Source organism: Furipterus horrens, unplaced genomic scaffold (assembly GCF_987537825.1).
Source record: "Furipterus horrens unplaced genomic scaffold, mFurHor1.1.pri manual_scaffold_5, whole genome shotgun sequence".
NCBI classification, from domain to species: domain Eukaryota; kingdom Metazoa; phylum Chordata; class Mammalia; order Chiroptera; family Furipteridae; genus Furipterus; species Furipterus horrens.
The window spans coordinates 160,380,160-160,402,932 of NW_028327175.1; the positions used below are offsets into that span (position 1 = coordinate 160,380,160).

General features: G+C 44.7%; 1 protein-coding gene across 1 annotated transcript; it reads right to left on the reverse strand.

Annotated features, from left to right (window-relative positions):
* Positions 1-1,148: 1,148 nt before the first annotated feature.
* NPFFR1 (neuropeptide FF receptor 1) lies at positions 1,149-18,969 on the reverse strand. Its single transcript, XM_090279459.1, is given in 10 exon segments — positions 1,149-1,315; positions 1,318-1,677; positions 1,680-1,762; positions 1,764-1,833; positions 1,836-1,898; positions 1,901-1,953; positions 7,147-7,154; positions 15,855-15,946; positions 17,901-18,187; positions 18,905-18,969. Coding segments are annotated over 10 exon segments (1,245 nt in total). The 5' UTR covers positions 18,967-18,969.
* Positions 18,970-22,773: the final 3,804 nt, after the last annotated feature.

A 22,773-nucleotide genomic window follows, 5' to 3' on the forward strand; every position in this document is an offset into this window, starting at 1 on the left:
CCACCTCATGAACATACAGGCTGGAGCATTTACACAATCACGTGGCCCTGGAAGCCACATGACTAATGGTGGCTCCAACACACATGGACCCCAGGAGAGAGCCACCTGCTTAGCCATCTGGGGCTCCAAAGGCTCCGAAGGACAGATAAGGATGAAGTAGGAATTCTCAGCATTGTTTTGGGCTTTGGGCTTTTTGGGAACAGCTGGGTTTTGTCTGTGTTTTGCGGAAGAGATGAGCCTGGAGACTGAGAGGCCTCCATCCTCCCAAATTACACAACATTTTAACAAAGACCTCTTTCCTTCTTCACCAACCTCTGTCTCCAGAATTTGCCCGTGGGTGGTGGTGAGCAGCCCAGCCCCACTTTTGTTCGGTAACAATAATACTTTGGGAATAGTCTTCCCTATCTCTCTTCTGCAGTTGAGAGTCTGAGCCCTGGAGACCTGTGGCCAGCCCAGTCTCAGCTGAAAATCTCACAGAAGGATGGCCAACTCGTGTCTCTTGTGATTTTTATCATCTCCAGTTGTCTCCAGAAGAGCCCATTAAGGTGGAGCATAGTCAAATGTATAAATGCTAATTAGGCTGCTGGAAAGAAGTGCAAAGCACAGCTGGCCTGTATATTTGATGTTTGGTGTCCATGCCCCGGAATCTCTTGTGTGTTACTGAAGCCACTCCCCTTGATTCCTTCCAAGGAGAACATGGTATGCCCCTCCTGTCAGCTGTGTGTGGGTGTGTCTTGTTGATATCCAGGGCCATCCACTTCCCCCAAAGTACTACAACAGGACTTCCCTCCTGAGCAGATGCAGAATGTTGAATGTACCCTGAAGAGTCTGCCCCTGTGGCCTCTCTCCTCTGCTCCCACTCCTGGCACTGGCCAGGTTACCAGTATTATTATGAGAATTTAACAAGATGAAGGTCCTGGCATCTACTGAATAGAAGGGTTTGGGGGAAACTTCACTCCTCTTCCCTTCCACTCCTCTCTCTGAAGGGGAGGTAGTATAAAAGATATCACTAGCAGTTGCCCACTGCCTTGTATTTGAGAGGGAGGCACCATGGCACCCTCTTCAAAACCACATTAAGCTGCTATCACATCCAGGTTTCACATGTCCTGTCCTGTCCCTTAGATTCAGGATCTGCCCCCTAATACCATTCAAATATCCCAGATTGGGATGGTGAGGGGCAGATAGGAGCAGCCGGGGCCCTTTCCAGCCAAGCCATGGTGTGCCATCGGGCCATTGTGTGACAGGAGGCTGCCAGGCCTGGGCCCCAATTCAGATGGCAGGCCAGAGTCACTGGGCTGCACCTCCACCAAGACCCATGTGAGCAGTAGACTTTCTTGTGACTCCCCTACTACAATGGCCAGAGCTAGGCATGGAAGGCAGCCTGGAAGACATGGCAGAAGTTCTTTTTGAAGTAGCCATAGATGGTGGGGTTGGTGCTGTTGTTGAAGAGGAAGGACTAGACAGAGACCAGGGGCAGCTGCAGCTCACTGAGCTGCCAGTGGTGGGTAAGCAGCAGCAGTGCCCCAAGTGGCAGCCAGGACAGTGTGAATAAGAGTGCAATCATGACTAGCATGTGCACAACCTTGACCTTGTTTTGTACCAGCACCCCCACCTGCCCCTACCTGCCCTCCTTGCCCACTTGGCTTGGGCCCAAGGTCTCAGAAAGCTTGCGGGCAACATGACCACGAAGAGCATCAGCAGTGCCAGGTAGATGTGCAAAAAGAGCACAGTGGGGTAGACCTGATGCATGACCTCCTCAGGAGGCCTCCCAGCACAAGCAGAGCAGGGAGGAGCAGCTGTGGGCATCCACCATAAGGTGGTGCTCCTCGTGCATGACAGCGTGACAGCTGAGGTGCACATGATGAGTAGGGCCAGGGCCCAGATGACTGCGGTGGTGCCAGCACCTTTTGCAGGGTCAGATTTTCACAGAAAGGGTGAGCGATGAAGCAGAATCTATGGAAAGGGAGAAAAGAGAAGCAGAGGCTCTAGAAGGGTCCCAGTCATTTCCAGGTAAGAGCTAATCCTGGCTAAGGGCTGGCAGATGCGGGAACTTTACATTCATTGTTACACCTTGATGGCAGAGAACAGCTCTGATGTTAATTAGGTTAGTTTGCAAGCTAATTGGTTTCTCATCTGCGAGAATTCAGCTCCTGGCCTCAGTAGCAAGGAACAAAGGGAAAAAAATGATTTGCAAGAGAGTGGGGAGGATACTGAAGGGAGTGTGGGAAACATAACTCCTTGTTTGTGCACTTTGGGGGGTAAACTGATTATGTGGTACACAGAAGAGAGCAATCAGTCTGTGCATTCTGTTCTTGAGTAGTCCAGTTAAGTAGGCATATCAAAGAACACAATTTTTTTTTTTTAGCTATTTATGAATTTTCCAGAAAACTTTGGGAACCTACTCAACAGGCTGTCCCTATTGTAGGAAACAGGGTCATAGTGACTCCCAAACCAGTAGCAAAGTCATTGGTAACAAAGGGCAAATGTAATTAAAGGGTCTTAAGGGCAAATGTAATTAAAGGATCTCTGAGAAGGGAGTGGACAGCATTAGCATATTCAGGAATCACAATAGGGGCATTTAGATGAATGCGTTAGATTGTACCTCCTGAGTATCCGGTCATGGAGAAACGGGGAAGAAGGAGAGGGGAGGGGAAACTAGTTGCGTTAGGGCGGGGAAGCTAATGGCTCTCACTTTGGGGTGGCAATTTCAGGGTGGGGAAGCTAGGACTATAAAACCAGTTTCCTTTGTCTATTTTGGCGCGCATTCTCCTGGCTGTGAGGGTGCACCTGGCTCTGCAGACTCGTGAATAAAGGCCTCGCTTTACTGCTCAAGTCCTGTGTCCCGGTTTTTTATTGTGAGCGTTTCTCGCACTATATCATCTTGGTCAGTGTCCTTCCAACAGTGCCTTCAATATTAGGACAAGTCTGTACCATTTCCTCAACTGAATGTCTTGAGCAATTATTGTTATACCTTTAATTTACAATTGAGGAAACTAGGACTCAGAGTGTTAAGCAACTGGCTCAAGGTCACATAGCAGCAAGTAGCCAGGATAAGCCTTGAACCCAGAATTGTTCTGCTCCACTAAGCCATATAAACTAGCAGCTATAACCCTCACTTGCCATTAAAACCAACTGAAGCATTTTAAGAAATACCTGTGCTCAGTTCTCCTGGCCAAAGATCTCAATCTATTTAGTCTGGGAAGGTCACGTGGCAATTTAGGGGCAGTACTGTTACAGAAACAGGGGAGTCCAAAAACAAACCCCAGAGTTTTCGGCAGGGACATAGGCAGCAGGAAGCAGCTTTCAGGATGCCCTTGCATGCCTGGAGCTAGTGGCTGGATACATTGTTGCAAAGATCCGCTTTACTTCCAAGACTCAGGAAGATGGGAGGGATCTTGGACTGTGGGCTGGTAGGAAGAGGCAGACAGAGCCCTACGGAGGGTTCTGTGAATGGTCAGAACTGTTTGCAACACCCACTGCGTGAGAGGACGCAGGGGGAGAGAGGAGGCAGGGGAGAAGAGAGAAGGAGCTGTGGACATTTTGGGCTGGCTCTGGCTCTAGGAGGCTCTCTCTCTCAGGCTCTCTCTGGCCCTCACGCCCTCACTCTCTGGCTCTCGTGGGCTCCCTCCATCTGGCTTGGAGCAGGGGTCTCCAGGCAGCTTTAAGAAGAGGCTCTTGCCAGGCTGCTTGGAGAAGGAGAGGAGATCCATGCGGTTTGCAGGAAGAAGGCAGTTTGCAAGGAGCCTGAGAATCAAGGCAGTCCTGCATTGAGAGCTGGAGGGCACCACAGCACAGAAAGGACCTCCCCAATCAGAACTGAGTGATTGGCAGCTACTGGTAAAGCTGAACTGTGCCTAGGAAGTAGGGAAATGGTGTTTCTGACTTTCCTAAGACTGGCCATGTCTGGGAGAGGGAGGCAGGACTTTGTGTAAATAAACAATTCTTTTTCTTTTCACCAAACTCTGGTATTCAGAGTTATGATTCTGGTGGCGGGCAATCGGACCCCTAACTAAACAGCCCGTGGGTTCTGTTTCAATCGGAGCCCTAACTAAACAGCCCAGGGGTTCTGTTACAGTACCTACACTAGAACACAGGCCTAGAGGTGACTCCCAGCCAAGTGCTCTTTCTACTTCACCAAATTGTGTCCTGCTCTTCTGCCTGGCCACCATTTCCCATGCTTTACAGCACCCTCTACTTCTCCCATGGCCTGTCTCACACCTTGTTTTCTCAGTCTGTATGACTTTGCCTTATTGGTTTCATAGTATCGCACACTTAATAAATTGGTAGAGAACAAATAATTCTGAAAGCATAAAGTACCGACTACAGTAAAATATCAGTGGATGGAGAAGAATCCTGGGGCAGACCAGAAAGACTTCCTGGAGGAGATTAGAAATTGAAGAATATTGCAAATACCACTGGAAGAGGTTGCACATTCAAATATCAAACAATGAAAACAAAATGAAGATCAATGAAGGAGAGGGACTTCCCCCAGTTACTCAGCTAGTTAGTGGCCTTGCAGAGACAGGAACCCAGTTCCATCACCCCAGCTGCCTACATCACTAGGTCACAAAAGACTATGTTTGAGCCCTGACTGGTGGCTCAATTGGTTGCAACATTGCCCCATACACCCAAAGGTTGAAGGTTTAATTCCCGATCAGGGCACATATCTAGGATGTAGGTTCGATCCCCATTTGGGGCATGTACAGGAGGCAACCTATTGAGGTTTCTCTCTCTCTCTCTCTCTCCACCCCCCCCCTTCCTCTTTCTCTAAAATCAATGGAAATATCCTCCGGTAAGGATTTAAAAGAAAAAGACTGCATTTGATAAAAGCAGTGTAACACAGGAGCTCCAAGCCAGAAAGCTGCACTTGTGTTTGTGATATTCCATAAAAACCACCTGGAGGACCAGCAGATGTGGACGTGCTGTATATTACTCACATTACTGGGGAGTGTACTGATGGAGGTGGATCAGGCAAAAGAGACGTCACCCTGCATCCGGTCTTGGTGCTACTTAAAGGGTTAGGGAGGGGGAAGCAGCAGTGGAGGGAGCAGCGATGGTGTGTGAAAGCTCTACGTGTTTACGATAAACAAAGGGGCCTTGAGAGGGCTGGGACATGCAGACACAGACTGTTTTCCTTGTTCCTTATGGCTGCTGGCCAGTCAACCATCTGTTCTCAGAGGTCATGGAGGGGCCATGTCCTGAGTAACCCCACAAGCAGTGGTGCAACAAGATGTGATACGGACATCAGATTCTAGAAAGGGCAGAGCGGACTCAGTATCATGGCAGAGTGAGGAGACCCCTTGGTTTCTCCCCTTAAAGTTATAACTCACATAACTATAATTCAACAAAGGCTTCCTTGTTCAGCACACAAACATGTCTGAGAGATCCATGCATTGAGACATCTGAAGGTGGTCATATCAGAACAAGCAGGAGAGGCAAGATAGGAGAAAGGACAGTGATGGGGGCCACAGATGCAGCCCAGCATCCACCATGGCCCCAGCTGATGTCGTAGGCAGGAAGGAGCTGTGGGGCAGCCCACTCTTGGCATCCAGAGGGCCAGAAGCAACATTTCTACCTGAGTAGCCAGCACCAATTGAGGCTAAACTCAGGCGGAGACATGGCACAGCATGGTGGCAGCAGCAGACTAGCAGCAACCATTATTAGTAGGAAGGCAAAGCTTCAGACTCCCAGACCCACCTCCCGCTACCCACCTCTCCCCCACCCACTGTGGTAGAGCCTGGTAAGGCAGCAGTCCACAACCTTTTTGGCACCAGAGAACAGTTTTGTGGAAGACAATTTTCCCACAAAAATTGTGGACAATTGTGGTTTTGGGATGATTCAAGCACATTTATTGTGCACTTTATTTCTATTATTATTACATTGTAATATATAATGAAATAATTGTACACCTCACCATAATGCAGAATCAGTGGGAGCCATGAGCTTGTTTTCCAGCAACCAGACAGTCCCATCTGGGGGTGATGGGAGACAGTGACACCCGAAGTGTGTTGGTTGTGTCCAGTCTACTCTGTAATCTCGTTTTGGTTGTTGTCACTGCAGAAAACCCTGCTTCACAAAGATAGGATGTTGGAAATGGAAGCAGGCTTTTCAGTGCTTTCATGGCAATCTCAGGATATTCTGCCTTGACTTTAATCCAGAATGTATGCAGATTTGAAGTTGTCTCAAACATAATTTTAAGGCCACCATCACTTGTGATCTCAAGCAGTTGATCCTCTTCCAGCATAAAGAAAGTTGATTTACTTGGCTCATTCACAAATGTGTCGCAAATCCATTCCTTGCCAGTTCGGAGGCCTTTTGTGGTTGGGAAGTAATGCTCACACTCTTTTGAAAACTGAGATAAGTGATCATGCATCAGCTGGGAGAAAGAAGGCCCTGGCTCAGTCTCTTTCAAAATCTCTGCTAATGTTTGAAACATGTCAAAAATCCCAATGTTCAGTCATTGCCCCCATAATTCCAGTTTGGCTTTGAATGCAACCACTTTATCTGCTGACTTGAACACAGCTGTTACTCTCCCCTGAAGTGACAGATTGAATTCGTTGAACAGGTTGAATATGACACACAAGTAAGCAAGTTTTGCAACCCATTCAGTGTCACTGAAATGTGCTGCCAGTGTTGACTGTTTTTCTAAAAGAAACCTCTGGAGTGGCTCTCGTAACTCAAAAACTCTGGCAAGGTATCTACCCTTAGAAAGCCATCTCACTTCTGTAAAAGAAGACGTAGGTGCACCTCACAGCTGCATGCAGAGATGTGAGTTAAGAGCATGTACTTTGATGCAGTTGATAATTTTAACCACATCCTGCAAAATGTTGTTAAGTTCAGGTAACATTTCTTGGCTATCCAGCATTTCTCTACAGATGACACAGTGTGTAGACTCACATTCAGAAGCAACCTCTTTGACCCACATAGTAAAACCAGAAAGCCATCCAGTCATGGAAGCTACTCTGTCTGTGCATATACTGACACAAAATGACCGGTTCAACTTTCCTAATATGTAAAGACTTGAATAGTTCTGCAGTTGTGGTGTTGGTTGGCAACAAGAATACACATAACATATCCTCATGCACATCCTCCTGAAAAGTATATCGCACAAAAACAAACATTATTACCTTGTCAGCGTTGGTAGACTTGTCAACCTGGATTGCACACCACAGTGACTAATTTATTCTCTCTGACAATTGTGCCTCAATATCCTCTGCTGTTTCATCAATTTCTCTGGTCATGGTGCGAGCTGAAAGAGGAACACGTGCCATCTTTGAACTGCATCCTCTCCTAAAAGTTAATGACAGATGTCCTTAGCAGCAGGCAGATCAAATCTTCAGCAATAGTAAAGGGCTTCTTAGCTTTAGCAATGTGGTTAGCCACTAAGAATGATGCTCTCTGTGCAGACAACATTTGATGAAGTGGTGGCCTTCAATAATTGTTTCTGTTCTTCATGTTTGCTTTTTTTTTTTTTAACTCTGAAAGTTTGTCTTTTAACAAAGGATGCTTCATCTTCATGGGGCAAAGCAGTTTTGAAGGTTTCATGGCTTAGTTGGATAGCTGGTCACCACATATTATACAAAGTGGGCTTGGAGAATGTGAATCACCTGTTGCAATGACTCCATAATTTAAGTGGGACTACTGGTATTTTCTTTTAAATGCAGCTTTCTTTTTGTTGGCAGTCTTAGAGTCTTCTGCTGTCTCGTTATAGGGTCTCTTCCCCTTTTCAAAGAAGCTCTCCATTTTACCCATTTTGGCGAGGGGTGGCTTTTGGGCTTACCAACACTGTGACTGAGGTAAGTGCACAGTGTGGGAAAGAGGTGTGGACAGAAGTGGTAAAGAAAATAATGGGCAGGCCACGCATGGACTAAAATAAGTGTCAGATTCTGACTTAAAGCCTGCCACCAGATGCAGCTGTACAATTGAAGTACATCAACTCACTTGTCACTATAACGCCTGCCACCAGACGCAGCTTAATTATCACTTGCCACTCACTGGTAGGATTTTGATATGAGTCTGCAAGCAATTGACTTATTATGGTCTCAGTGCAGTCAAACCTCTCTGCTAATGATAATCTGTATTTTCAGCTGCTCCCCAGTGCTAGCAGCACTGCCTCAGCTCCACCTCAGATAATCAGGCATTAGATTCTCATAAAGAGCAAGCAACCTAGATCCCTCACATGCGCAGTTCACAACAGGGTGCGTGCTTCTATGAGAACCTAATGCCACTGCTGATCTGATAGGAAGTGGAGCTCAGGCAGTAATGCAAGTGATGGGGAGCAGCTGTAAATACAGATGAAGCTTTGCTTACTGAGTCGTTGCTCACCTCCTGCTGTGCAGCCTGGTTCCTAAAGGGCCATGAACTATGGTATCAGTCCATAGCCCAGGGGCTGAGGACCCGTGTGGTAGAGGAAGCAGAGATACCTTGAATAGCACAGTGTGGCTGGCAGCTTCTGGTTACAGGAGGCAGAACCAGGAACTCGGTCCCAGAGCCCCATCACTCTCCACACCCCACCATGGGTGTAGTACCCTGAAACTGAGGCCACCCAGACACAAAAGGGATGCACACCTCCTTGAAGAATAAGGGGCATTTTCCATTACTGAGGCTACACCACCCCACCAAGATCCTGGAAGTGCCAGTAGTGCAGGAAAGAGAAAACAAAAACTTGCATTAAAGCATGCACTGGAAAACAAAAGAAAGACCTCTGCTTACAAACCTGCTGAATTGTTAAGAGCAAAATAGTTCACTACCACAAATGCCCAGGCAGAAAAACAGTCCATCAAGCGTTATGAATAACCAAAGTAACAAGATAGCTTTGAAAGGAAATGCAAAATTTCCAGAAACTAAACTTGAAGACATGAAAGACTGTCATTTAACTGGCACAGAATTCAAGGTGGCAGTTATGAGAAAACTCAATGACACAGAAAACTCAGGCAGTTCAATGAGCTCAAAAATAAAATCAGCAAACAAAAGGAGGACTTTATCAAAGAGATTCAAACTATAAAAAAGAGCTAAGCAGAAATTCTGGAGATGAAGAACTCAACAAATGAGATAAAGAATGAATTAGAAAGCATTGGAAACAAAGCAGACCAGATGAAGAGAGAATTAGTGAGCTCAAAGACAAAAATCCAGAAGTGACTCAAGTGGAAGAAGAGCAAGGATTGAGAGTTTAAAAACAAACAATGAAGAAACTCTGTGAGAACAATTTGACTCCATTAGAAAGAGAAACGTAAGAACAATGTGCATACCAGAAGGAGAAAAGAAGGAAAAGGGAACAGAGAGCCAATTCAAACAAATAATCAATGAGAACTCCCCAAACCTGTGGAAAGAGCTGGATCCCTAAAATCAAGAAGCTAACAGAACTAATTATCTCAACATAAAAAGACCTTCTCCAAGACACATTATAGTAAAATATCAAGTTACTGGCAAAGAAAGAATTTTCAATGCAGCCAGGAAGGAAAAGACTGTAATCTACAAAGGAAACTCCATAAATTATAATATTTTTTTCAGGAGAAATTTTATAAGCAAGAGAGGGTGGAATGAAATAGTCAAAATATTGAAAGTGAAAAACCACCAGCCAAAAATAATATATGCAGCAAACTTACCCATTAGATATGAAGGAGAAATAAAAGCCTTTCCAGACCACCCCCCCAAAAATGAGGGAATTTATCACCATTGAGATGTGCATTACAAGAAATGTTGCAAGGAGCTCTTCTACCTGAAACAAAAAGATAAAGGTATACAAAATTTTGAGTAAGATGACAGACAGACAGAAGCAGGAAATTGCAGCTCTATTTTAGAATAGGGTATTAAAAACTTATAACATAAAGGTTAAAGGGGAAAAGGCATTTTTAAAAAACACTATAACTTCTGCAATTTGGAAATGAACACACAGCATAAAAGGGTAATTTGTGACAACAAAAACATAACTTGCACAGGTGAATGAAGATGCAATTAGAAGAAGAAGGACTATTGTATGTATGAAATTTTTTTTACATAAACCTAATGGTAATCACAGAAAACAAATATATAGTACTGAGATATTTAACATAAAAGAAGAGGAAACAAAGAAAAATTATAGAAAAATACCAAACTAAAATAGCAAACAGAAAGATGAGGAAACGATAGACCTACAGAGCAACAAAAAAAACAAAGATAAAATGGCTGAAGTAAGTCCTCATACATCAATAATCACCCTAAATGTAATAGGGCTGAACTCACCAATCAAAAGGCACAGAGTAGCAAGATGGATTAAAAACTAAGATACAACTCTAATAGCATAATCAATAAAATATAATTAAAAATAAGAATGAGCGCTGGCTGGTGTGGCTCAGTGGATTGAGTGTTGGCCTGTGAACCAAAGGGTCGCTGGTTCAATTCCAAGTCAAGGCACATGACTGGTTTGTGGGCCTGGTCCCCAGCTGGGGGCATGTGAGAGGCAACCACACATTGATATTTCTTGCCCTCTCTTTCCTTCTCCCTTCCCTTATCTCTAAATAAATAAATAAAATATTTTTAAAATTAATGAAACTAGACTGCTCTCTGACACCATATATGAAAAGTAACTCAAAATGGATGAAAGACTTTAGTATAAGACATGAAACAATAAAATATATAGACGAAGATCCAATCAAGATGGCATCATGGGCAGACATGGCTCGCCTCTTCGCACAACCACATCAAAATTACAACTAAAATATGGAACAACCACCAGCCAGAACCATCAGAAATCGAGTTGAAGTCTGACAACTATGGAATTAAAGAACCCACATCCATTGAGATAGGCAGGAGGGGCATAAATGCAGAACCGGCTGGTCTCTCACCTACGTGTGGTGGATAAAAAATTCAGGAGGAATATCTCAGTAGCAAGGAGTCCAACTTCAACCAGGCCCCCCAGCCCAGGGTTTCAGTGCCAGGAAGAAAAGTCCCCACACTTTTGGCTGCAAAACCAGCGAGGATTGAGTCAGTGGAAGAAACTGCTGGAGCCCCAAGCAGTTCATCTAAAAGAACCCACAGACAGACTCACCTGTTTAGACTCACTCCCTCTGAGCTCCAGCACCAAGGTAGCAGCTTGAAAGGCACCAGTGGTACACAGGGAGGAACTGAAGTGTCTGGCATCAAGGCAAGCACAGGCCATTGTCTTCTTTCTAAAACCTCCTTCCACAGAAGCCAGCAAAGTGGCACCAAGTCTGAGACTCCATCAACTTGGTAAACACTATTTCACTGGTCTTGGAGATCCCCAGAGACTCTGCTCCCCTCAACCTAGAGGTCCACCCAAGCTGCTTTTCCATATGAATGGCTGGTCTTGGCTCCTCCTTCACGACTTCCTAAATCCTATTAAACAAGCCACAGCTGGCCTCAGTGAGCTCCAGGTCCAGCACTACTAGCAGCTAGCTTGGCTTCGCCTGGGAATCCCAAACCTAGAGAACAAGTAGCAGCCGTCTCAGATTGCTTTATAGCTCAGGGAGGGTGCCCTGGGAAAAACACAGGTGGGGGCTGACATGGAATCCCAGGGCCAGCACACCCAGTGGACAGCTACAGACCACATCGGAGCAACACCACCCTGCCCCTGCACAGCTGATCCTCAATGAAGGGCAGAGGTTGGTGGTCAGTGGTCACAGCCAGTCCTTGCAGCTGACTGGCCTGGGTAAATCTCTCCCATTGATCTGCTAACAGCAACAAGGCTCAGCTACAAGGGGAGGGTGTACTCAGCCCACATGAAGAACATACCTTGAGTACCCAGCTTGGGTAATAGGTGAGGTTGTGCCCCTAGGCCCCACAGGACACCTACATTAGGCCACACTACCAAGACACAGAGCCAAAGCAGCTCTACCCAATACAGAGAAACAAACACAGGGAGACTGTCAAATTGAGGAGGCAAAGAAATATGGCCCAAACGAAAGAACAGAACAAAATCCCAGAAAAGGAACTAAATGAAACAGAGATAGCCAACCTTATCAGATGCAGAATTCAAAACACTGGTGATCAGGATGTTCAGAGAAATGATTGAGTACGGCCACAAAATAAAGGAAGAAGTGAAAATTATACAAAGTGAAATAAAGAAATATATATACAGGGAACCAACAGTGATGGGAAGGAAGCTGGGATTCAAATCAACGATTTGGAACAAAAGGAAGAAAAAACAAACAAAAAAAACATTCGCCCAGAACAGAAAGAAGAAACAAGAATGCAAAAAAATGAGATGATTAGGAACCTCTGGGACAACTTTAAAAGTACCAACACATGAGTCAGAGGGGTGCCAGTAGGAGAAGAGAAAGAGCAAGAAATTTAAAGCTTATCTGAAAAGATAATGAAAGAAAACTTCCCTAACTTGGCAAAGGAAATAGACATACAAGTCCAGGAAGCACAGAGAGTTCCAAACAAGTTGGACTCAAAGAGAACCACACCAAAATACATCAATAATTAAAATGTTTAAGGTTAAAGAAAGAGAGAATCTTAAAAGCAGCAAGCGAAAAAAAGATAGTTACCCACAAAGGAGTTTCCATAAGACTATCAGCTGATTTCTCAAAAGAAACTTTGCAGGCAAGAAGGGACTAGCAAGAAGTATTCAAAGTGATGAAAAGCAAGAACCTGCAACCAAGAGGTATCATTTAGAATTGAAGGGCAGATAAAGTGCTTCCCAGACAAGGTAAAGCTAAAGGAGTTCATCATCACTAAGTCATTATTATATGAAATGTTAAAGGGACTTATTTAAGAAAGAGATCAAAACTATGAACATTAAAATGACGACAAACTCACAATGACCAACAACTGAATCTAAAAAACAAAAACAGAAACAAACTAAGCAAATCTAAAAAATAAAACAGAAACAAACTAAGCAAACAAACTAAGCAACAACCAGGAAGAGAATCATAGATTTAGAGATCATCTGGAGGGTTATCAGCTGGGAGGAGGAAGGGAGAGAAAGGGAAATGGTGCAGGGATCAAGCAGCATAATTGGTAGGAACAAAATAGACAGAAGGATGTTAAGAATGATAGAGAAAGCCCTGGCTGCTGTGGCTCAGTGGATTGAGCGAAGGCCTGCGCACTGGTTCAATTCCCACTCAGGGCACATGACCAGGTTGTACGCCAGGTCCCAAGTTGGGGGCACATGAGAGACAACCACACATTGATGTTTCTCTCCCTCTCTTTCTCCTTTCCCCTCTCTCTAAAAAAACAGATAAGTAAATAAATTAATTAAATTAAAAAAAAAACAAAGAATAGTAGAGGAAAGGTTGAAGCCAAAGAACTTATATGCACAACCCATGTACATGAACTAAAGTGGAGGGAGGGTTGCTGGAGGGAAGTGGGGTACCAGGAGGAGGGAGGCAAAGAGAAAAAACTTGTGACAACTGTAACAGCAATATCAATAAAATATACTTTAAAAAATTTAAAAATACATAGAAGGAAACACAGGTACTAAACTTAATAGACTTTGGTCTCACAGGTGTTTTTTGAATTTGACTCCAAGGAAAGGAAAAAGAAGCTGCACAGCAAAAGAAACCATCAACAACACAAAAAAGCAATCAATTAAATGGGAGAAGATATTTGCAGATGATACCTTTGATAAGGAGGTATATATTCAAAATATATACGAACTCATACAACTCAACAACAACAAAAAAGCAACTAGATCAAAAAATGGGCAGAGGACCCAAACAGACACTTTTTCCAAGGAAGATATAGATATGGCCCACAGATATATGAAAAGATGCTCGACATCACTCGTTTTAAGGAAAATGCATATTAAAACCACAGTGAGATACCAGCTTGCACCTGTTAGAATGGTTATTATCAATAAGAATGAAATAAATGTTCGAGTGGATTGGAGAAAGGGAACCCTCATACAGTGCTGGTGGGAATGTAAATTGGTGCAGCCGCTATGGAAAACAGTATGGCGGTTCCTCAGAAAATTAAGAATAGAGGTTGCATATGACCCAGCAATTCCTCTTCTAAGTACCCCAAAATTTTGAAAATACTTATTCTAAAGATATATGTACACCCATAGAGTCATTGTAGCATTATTCACAATAGCCAAGACATGGAAGCAACATAAGAGTCCCTCAGTGGATGACTTGCTAAAGAAGATGTAATATATATAATAGTGTTACAGCTACATAGGCGAGATTGAACACTCTGAAGCGGTGTATAAAGTTAAGCAAAGGATTTTTAATAATGGCCAGGAGTTGGGCAGACCCTGAGCAGGTCTCTAACATGCTCCAACCTACAATGGAGTCTAAACGCTGGGTTTTTATACTGGTGCAGAAACAGCCTTAGGAAGAGGGGGCTGGGCAGGACTGCAGGAATGTCTTGGCAGTAACAGGAACAGAAATTCGCAAGGCTAAAGGTTATCTTTGATGGCAACATAGCTCTTCAGCCAGGGACGAACTCCCTGTGAAGCAATGTATTTTCAAAAGGCTAGACATTCTGCAAAGCACAACCTTCACAAATGTTATAAACCAGACACAAGCAAGCAAATGGGAGGTGATAGAGGCTGAAGTCCTTTTAGCTTGTAAATCACTAATTGCTATAACACTCCTTCTTACATTCCTTTTTCCAAGGCCTTTTAGCAAGTCCTTGCTACTTCTTACAAAGAACATTTAAACCCCTTACATACTTACATATTGAAACTTTTTACAGGGACTGTTTGGTGCCCCTACAATAGAATACTATTCAGCCACAACTAGAGGAAATATTGCCATTTGCAACAGCTCGCATGGATCTTGAGAGTATCATTCTAAGTGAAATAAGTCAGACGGAAATGGACAAGAATTACACATGACACTCATATCAAGGATTTAATACAAAAAGCAACAAACAAACTCATAGATACAGATAACAAAATCGTGGTTATCAGAGGGGATGGGGGGACAAAGAGGGTAAAAGGGGTCAAATATATGGTGATGGAAGGAGATGAGAATTTGGGTGGTGAACACACAATGGAGTATATAGTTGTTATATTATAAAGATGTACATCTGAAATGTATATAATGTTATTAACCAATGTTATCCCAATAAACTTAATAAAAATAAGTAAATAAATAGAAAGGGCAGGGCTAAGAAGCATCTGTATTGGGAAGAGAAGGAGTCGGGTGTGAGGTAAGAAAGAAATAAAATAATATTAATAGTTGACATATGGACACTGTGCCTGATAGTGTGCATCAAGTTTACAAACAGAAGCTCACTGAAGCCTCCCAACCCTCCTGTAGGGTATTTTCCACTTTACAGATGAAAATCTGAGGCTCAGGTTGATGAAGTAACTTAGTGAAAGGGCTTGTGAGAGGGAGGAGGACTTTACTGCTGTTAGGTCAGTGTGCTGTTGCTTGCAAAGCCTCTTTGGCCCATGGCTCCCTTCCATGCTTATCAGAGAATCCAATGGATCCTGAGGCTTGTAAACCAGAAGTAGCTGGTGATGCAGTGGAGATGGGGAGCCACGAGGGCCTGGACTGCCAGGGACCTGAAAAAAGGCCATGGAGATGGGGTAAAGGAGCAGGAGCACACCCTTCCTCCCCAGCCACATGGAAGCCCACCTGTTAAGCTGGCTTCCCATCTCAGAGTCATGGGTGGTAGGATTTCTGCTGCCCAGGAAACAAGGACTGTCTTCAAGCTCCTCCTAGGCCCCAGGAATCGCTATTAAACCTCCCTAGGAGCTGCCTCCAAGCCTTCTGAAAGGAGGTGGTGGTGGCCTCTGCAGGTCCCCCAATTCTAGAGGCAGCCTTCCCTTTATTGCTCAGGACTCAGCCCCACCCACCATGGCACAGACCCAGCCTTCCCCTAGTGAAGACAGTGGTTCTTCCTAGTGCCGGGCCCAGTCAACCCAGTACACCTGAGTAGGAGCTCACTTGACTTTTCACTGCAATGGCCACCAGTGTGGAAATGGAAGCTGACACAGACATTCCCTGCACCAAGCTGCTCATCTTGCATATAACATTGTCGAAGGGCCACCCTGCAATGACAGAGGCTGCCACAGAGTAAGAGATGACTTACCCACAAAGGGCCAAGGACATCAGACTATCTAGACCAGTCCCCTCTGTGGCTTGGATCTTCCCTCCATGTCCTGACAGGTGGTCAGCTCAGTCTCTGCTTACACACTTTGAGGAGTGAGGAACTGACCGTCTAGTGCCATAGATGATGGATGTGAATCATTCAACCATCTGCACCTGTGTTCTGAAAGAAAGAAAGAAAAAGAAAGAAAGAAAGAAAGAAAGAAAGAAAGAAAGAAAGAAAGGAAGGAAGGAAGGAAGGAAGGAAGGAAGGAAGGAAGGAAGGGAGACAGAGAGAGAAAGAAGAGAGAAAGAAAAAAAGAAAAAAGGAAAGAAAGAGAGGGAGAGAGAAAAAGAAGGAAAAGAAAGGGAAGGAAAGGAAAGGAAAGGAAAGGTCATATGAAGTTATATTTTAAGTCAGAACATCGTATTAGAAACAACTCCTAAATACCCATCAACAAGAGACTGGTTAAATATATTGTAGCACATCCATACAATAGAATTCTAAGCAGTTGTAAAAAGAATGAAAAACTCTTTATTAATATATAATAAAATAACTTCATGTAAATTAATATTAATAAATTCTATTTATATCATACATGCTACATTTTTAAGCAGAGAAAAGGTAAAGGTGCAGAATTGACTGGAAAGTTAGCATTTAAAAAAAATTTGCTTGTACTTGTATGAAATACTTTTGGAAAGAGACACAAGAAACTGGCAGCAATGTCCTCCAGGAGAGCAAGGGGTAGAGGGGCCATTTTTTAGTAGATACCGTTGGGAGATTTTCACTATTGAATCATGTGAATGTGTTATCTACTCAAACAATTTTTAAATTTTAGGCATGTGAAATGGACTGGCAAAACCACCTTAATCAACCAGTGATCTCGCCATGTCGCTGTTGACTAGTGTGTGCCTCTGTGTGTGTGCATGTGTGCATATGTGTGTGTCCTGGTGTGTTGGGAAGAAAGATGCAGTTTTTGTTCAGCAGCCCTGAAAGAACCTGGGATTCAGTAGTGGGTAAAGGTCCCATCAGGCAGGGCCAGTATACCTGACGGGAAGCTGACTTCCCCAGGCTCCACTTTGTAGGTTCTAGAACCTATGGAAACTTGGACTGTAACTTCCTTGCCTCAAGTCAGGTAAGTCACTCCGAAGGGGGCTCTGAGCTCAGAACCTGTAGACTTGGGCCTCTAGGGGTCTCCACAGCTCTGGAAATCCAGAGTTCCAGGGTCTGTGCAGCCTTATTCTGGAACAAGGGAGAGGGTAGATGACAGGAGGATCTATCTTACATCTGCAAATGAACAGGCAGGAATTTAGTGGTCAGGTGGTCTTATTCTACCTGCAATCTGATAACAAATGCCTACTAAATGGTCAGCCAGTCCCTGTTTCGACACTCCCAGTGACAGGGAGCTCACTATTTGTAGAACAGACTGTCTTTTGTTGGAGAATGTTTCAAATAAGTGGATTTTTAGGTCCCTATTCAGAAGAAACCTGCCTCCCTACCACTTCTTCCCACTGGTTCTTGTTCTGCACATGGGAGCTACCTGGGCGAGTAAGACTGAATGGTGCAGTTATTAGTAATATGGATATGAGGATGTGAGACTTGAAACTTAGCTGTGTAACTACGGATCTGTCCCTTAATCATGCTAAGCATCAGTTCATTCATCGATAAAATGGTGATAATAATAATGTATACTTCACTGGACTGTTGTGAAGATGAATTAAGATAATGGAGGAAGAATAAGTCACACAATGCTGGGAAAAAGAAAATGATGAATTCATTGTGTCTATTATTCTAGCCTAATCCCTTAGCCCCAGGACCATCTCAAGAGTTTGAGACAGTGGCATTGTGGCCAAGAGACCAGGCCAGCAATGATTTCAGGGGAGGGTAGTCCCACTACCTCCACTGTCTACACTCACCAGGGATGAGGTTGTTTGCAATGGTGGTAGGCATGCAGAAGATGCCCACCAGCAGGTCTCTGATGGCCAGGTTGAGAATGAACATATTGGTGATGGTGTGCACATGCTGGTTCTCAAGCATGATGAAGCAGAACAGGGCATCGCCCACCATGCAGAGGAGGAAGATGAGCACAAGGGCCACAGTGAACATCGCTGCTGCCCGGGAGGAATGCCGGTAGTAGGAGGAGGTGAGGTTTGCAGCTGGGGTGGCCTCAGCATGACTCCCCTTCTGGCTTGGGGGTCAGTTGCTTTGGAGGCTGAAAGGGCTACCCTAGGAGCAAAGGAGCATATGGGTCAGAATCCTAGGCAAAGAAGAGATGACTGACTTCTCTCCACTGATGAGAACCTTCTGTTCTCCAAACCCTGACCATGCCCTAGTACCCTGATCATGTGCTCAACTCAACTCCAAGTCTATCTGGATCCAACACTTTCAACCCACAGCTGCTCAAACCCTGACCTCCCACCTCCCACCTTGTCTTCTCCACTACTCATTTCCCAATGTCAGGTGTTCTCCATTCACAAACAAACCCCCTCTGCCCCACCTACACCCGGTTCTTCTCAGGCCTGCTGTCTGCCCTAGAGGCTGACCTGTAAGGACTACATCACCCAGATTCCCTTGCTCTCTGATTTCGAACTGGGTTCAGCCAACGGGAGGCACTCAGGGAGACTGAAGGACAATAGAAGAGAGAAGTCGGGGTATTTATCTCCTGCCTCCCTCTGTGGCCAGCCCATTTCTGCTTGTGGGGCTGTTTTTACGGGCACACCTCCTGTTAGGTGACTCATCTTCCATGACTCTAGCTCTTTTGGGGCCACAGTGATATTCTTCCCTTTCTGCACTGACAGCTTCCTGTGATGGCCAACCCCAGGGGTACTTCACTATCCCCAAGAGAAGAGGGTTCTCTTGCCCTGCCCCATAAAGTCCTCTGTTAAACTCTCTTCATTTAAACCCTCTCTGAGTGCATCACCTGTTTTCTTCTGGGACCCTGGCTGTTACACCCTCAAAATCTTTGATGTCCTTCCTCACCATCTCCTCCACAGAACTTTGGCCAGGAGAAAGGAGCAATTAAATTCACCAGAAGGACATCCAAAACCAAGGCCACCACCCATCCTTCACCTCCTATCATGGTGATCAGCTGCTAATTTGCACAGCATTTAACAAAGCACTTCCATATCTATTATTTAAACTAACCCTCCCACTACCACATGACATAAACAGGTTAGGAATTAGCCCCATTTCAAATAGGAGAACTGGGATCAGAAAGGTTCCATGACTTGCTCAGGTGGCAAAGGACTATGCAGCAGAGTTGGCCCTGCTCTGAGTGTCTCTAAATCTGTCTCAGGCTTCAGAGTGTGTTTCTCTAGCCACATTCAGAAGGGAGAGGCTCAGCATCCAACCACAGCTCTGCTGGGAAGTCATTAGATGTAGTGATTAATGATGTTGTTTCATACGTTCTCCTCCTGCCTTCCTCTGGGACTGAATGTGGCCTGATCCTGGGGATGATGAGTCTTCAGGGAGTCTTCTGTCACATCCAGAGCCCAGTTACTGGCCTGGGGACCCACTAGAGGCTTGGGACCTAGAGACTAGAGACCTGTGGGAGGATCAGGCCCAATGAGCTGGCACAATTGGGCCGCAGGAGCCAGCAGGTGCTGCAGGGCACTGTGGTGGGGGACAGAAGGCCTGTTGGTAGAGGAAGAAGCTGGAAGTTTCCAGTGCACAATGAGGGGAGAAAATAACATTCCTCTGTGTAGGCCCTTCCAGGGGCTTATAATTGCACCCAAACATCTTTATTTTCATATAGCAAATGTTAAACATGTACAAAAGAGAATGTTACAGTAAACATATACAAGAGGATGTAGTTTAATGAACATTACAAGAAAGAAGAGTATAAAGAACCCGCATGCATAAATCATCCACTTGCAACGATTATGAACTCAAGGCCAATCTTGTTTCACCATCCTCCCACCTCTCTTTACATTATTTTGAAGCAAATATCACATGACTTTTTTCATCCATAAATGTCAGTTTCTATCTCTAAAAAATAGGATTAAAAAAACAAAACTCATAAGCACAGTATCATTATCACACCTAACAAAATTAGCAATTATATCATAATATTATCAATTATCCAGCATTCAGCATTCAAAATTTCTTGATTGTAACATAATGTTTAAGATAATTGCTTGTTTGAATGAGGGTCCAAATAAGATCTCTGTTTCTATTATCCATTATTATGTGACAAGCCACTCCAAAATTTAGTGGTGCAGCGCTGTGGCGTGGCAATCTGGGGGGGTCTTTCTGCCGGTCTCTCTTGGGATCACTCATGCAGCTGCAGTCATCTGATGGTTCAATGGGGATGGAAGGCTCAAGATGAGCTCCTTTTCACATGGCTGCTGTTTAATGCTGGATATTGGCTGGGGTGTCTTGGTTGTCCTCCCCATGGCCTCATCCTCCAGGAGGCTAGACCGGGCTTCTTCACAGTTTGGTGCACCCAGGGTTCCAAAACAGCAAGAGAGGAAGCTACCAGCTTCTTAAGGCATAGGCTCCAGAATCTTCTCATCATCACTTACGCCACATTCTGTTGGCCAAGGCAAGTCACGAAATCAGCCTGGATTCAAGCCAGAGGAGAAACAGTTTCCACCTCTTGATAGGAGCAATAGCAACGTTACATTGCAAAAGATATGTGGACACAGGGAATATGATTCATTAAGGTTCATTATTAAACAACCTACCACCATCTGCACAATGAATTTGGTTGATTGGCTCTTAAGTCTCTTTTTAGCTTCTAGATTCTCCTTCTATCTCTTCCCCCTTCCCCTACAATTTATTTGTCATAAAAATGACTGGGTCATTTGTAGAATTTCTCAGGCTGGATTGTGTTGATTGCTTTCTCATGATGTCATTTCGCGTGTTCTACTCTTTGTTCCCTGTATTTCCTATAATTGACAGGTGGATCTAGAGGCTTGATTAAATTGTCTGGTGGTCTCTTTTTTGATGCTAAGCATTATCAGCAGGCTCACAAGATGTCAGCCTGATCCCTCCACTGTCAAGTTTTCCATTGGCTTTTCATTCGTGTTTTCAGCAGCAGCCACTAATGGTTATTGCCTACACCTATCATTGCATCTCGGATACAACCCGGACTCTTTGCTGCATGGTCTAACTCCTGTTGCCATCTCTCTGGTCTCACCCCGACACTCTCCCTTGCAATGGCTCCCATGCACTGTTGATTTTTCCAGCTCCAAGGTCTATCTCTTCCTATTCCTTCTGCCGCTTCCTCCTTCTTATTTATTTATTTAAGAGAGGGGAAGGAAGAGAGAGAGAAACATCGACTTGTTGTTCACCTATTCATTGGTTGCTTCTGGTATGTGCCCTGAGCAGGGATCAGACCCACAACCCTGGCCTATCAGATGATGCTCTAATCAGCTGAGCTACCTGCCCAGGGCCTCTCTTCTCTTTTAGCTCCCAGCTTAAATGTTGTCTTGTCAGAGCAGCCTGACTTGAATATTCTATTTAAAGCAATGACCTCACTATCATCTCTCACAGAATCCTGTTTATTTTCTTCACTCTGTCAATATTTTATCTGTTTTCAGGTTTACTGTTCCTGTACCCCTACCCTTGAAAGTCAGTTTCTGGAGAGCAAGGGCTTCTCTGTCTTGTTGGCAGCCATGTACCCAGCATCTTCGTCAGTGCTAGCCTGGGGACAGGCTTGGACTTGGGTAGCAGGGGGATCTGATTTGCTGTCCTCTGCTACTTATCACATAGCACAGCACCATGCTCAAGGCCAGCGACAATGCCTGAGGGCGGTTACAGACTGGCGGGCCCCAGCAACCCCGCGGAAAGCTCCACCCATGGCAGTCTGTCCACAGGTAGTGGGAGGAGGCTTCTGGGCCCTCCGAGAACCTTGAGGCCAGATTTTTGATGTAGCCCCCCCAAGAAATCCCCCTCTGCTCCCAGGTCAGTCCCCTTTGCTGAAGCTGGACAATGAGAACTAGTGAACAGACAGCTTCTAGGCCAGCTCTGAGTGACAGAAAGTTCTTCCTGATGTCAAGATGAATTGTCTTACTGTAACTTGTCCCCACCTGTCCCAGTTCTGCTCCCTGGAACCACCCAGAACAAGAAGGAACCACTGTTCCCCAGGATCATACCCCTCTGCCTGCCTTCCTCCCACCAGAACTTTCCAAAGTCTCTTTATTATTGTTTTTTAAAGACTTTTATTTATTTATTTTTAGAAAGAGAGGAAAGGAGGGAGAAAGGGAGAGAAACATCCATCAGTTGCCTCTCACATGCGCTGCCTGGGGACCGAATCCCGCAACCCAGGCATGCGCCCTGACCAGAAATCAAACCAGAGACCTAGGAATCAAACCAGGGACCTTTCACTTTTCACTTCGCAGGACAACTCCCAACCAACTGAGCCACACAAGTCAGGGCCCCAGGGTCTCTTTAGTGAGAGAGGTGCTAGGCCCATCTCACCATCAGTCCATTTTGATTTGTCCAGTAATTTTCCACAAGAAGACAAGCCAGATCTCTCCCATCCAAAATGTATGCAATTGGTTATTTTGGACCTAAATCCAGAACTTTACATTTTGCTTACACTTATATTTCATTTTCTGGGTTTTGATCCAGCATTCCAGCACGCTAGATAACCCTCAATCTTGGGTCTGTTGCTGTGTCAGTGTTATGGCTTTAAGCCACAGATTTGATAAGCATGGCTTTTATTTTCCCTTGAAATTATCTGATGTCATGTCAAGGTCAGAGCCCAAGGGATCTCTAGACTTCATTCAGTCCTTTAATGAAAGTCCATTGTCAGTCCTCCAGCACCCTGCCCTCCTACATCTC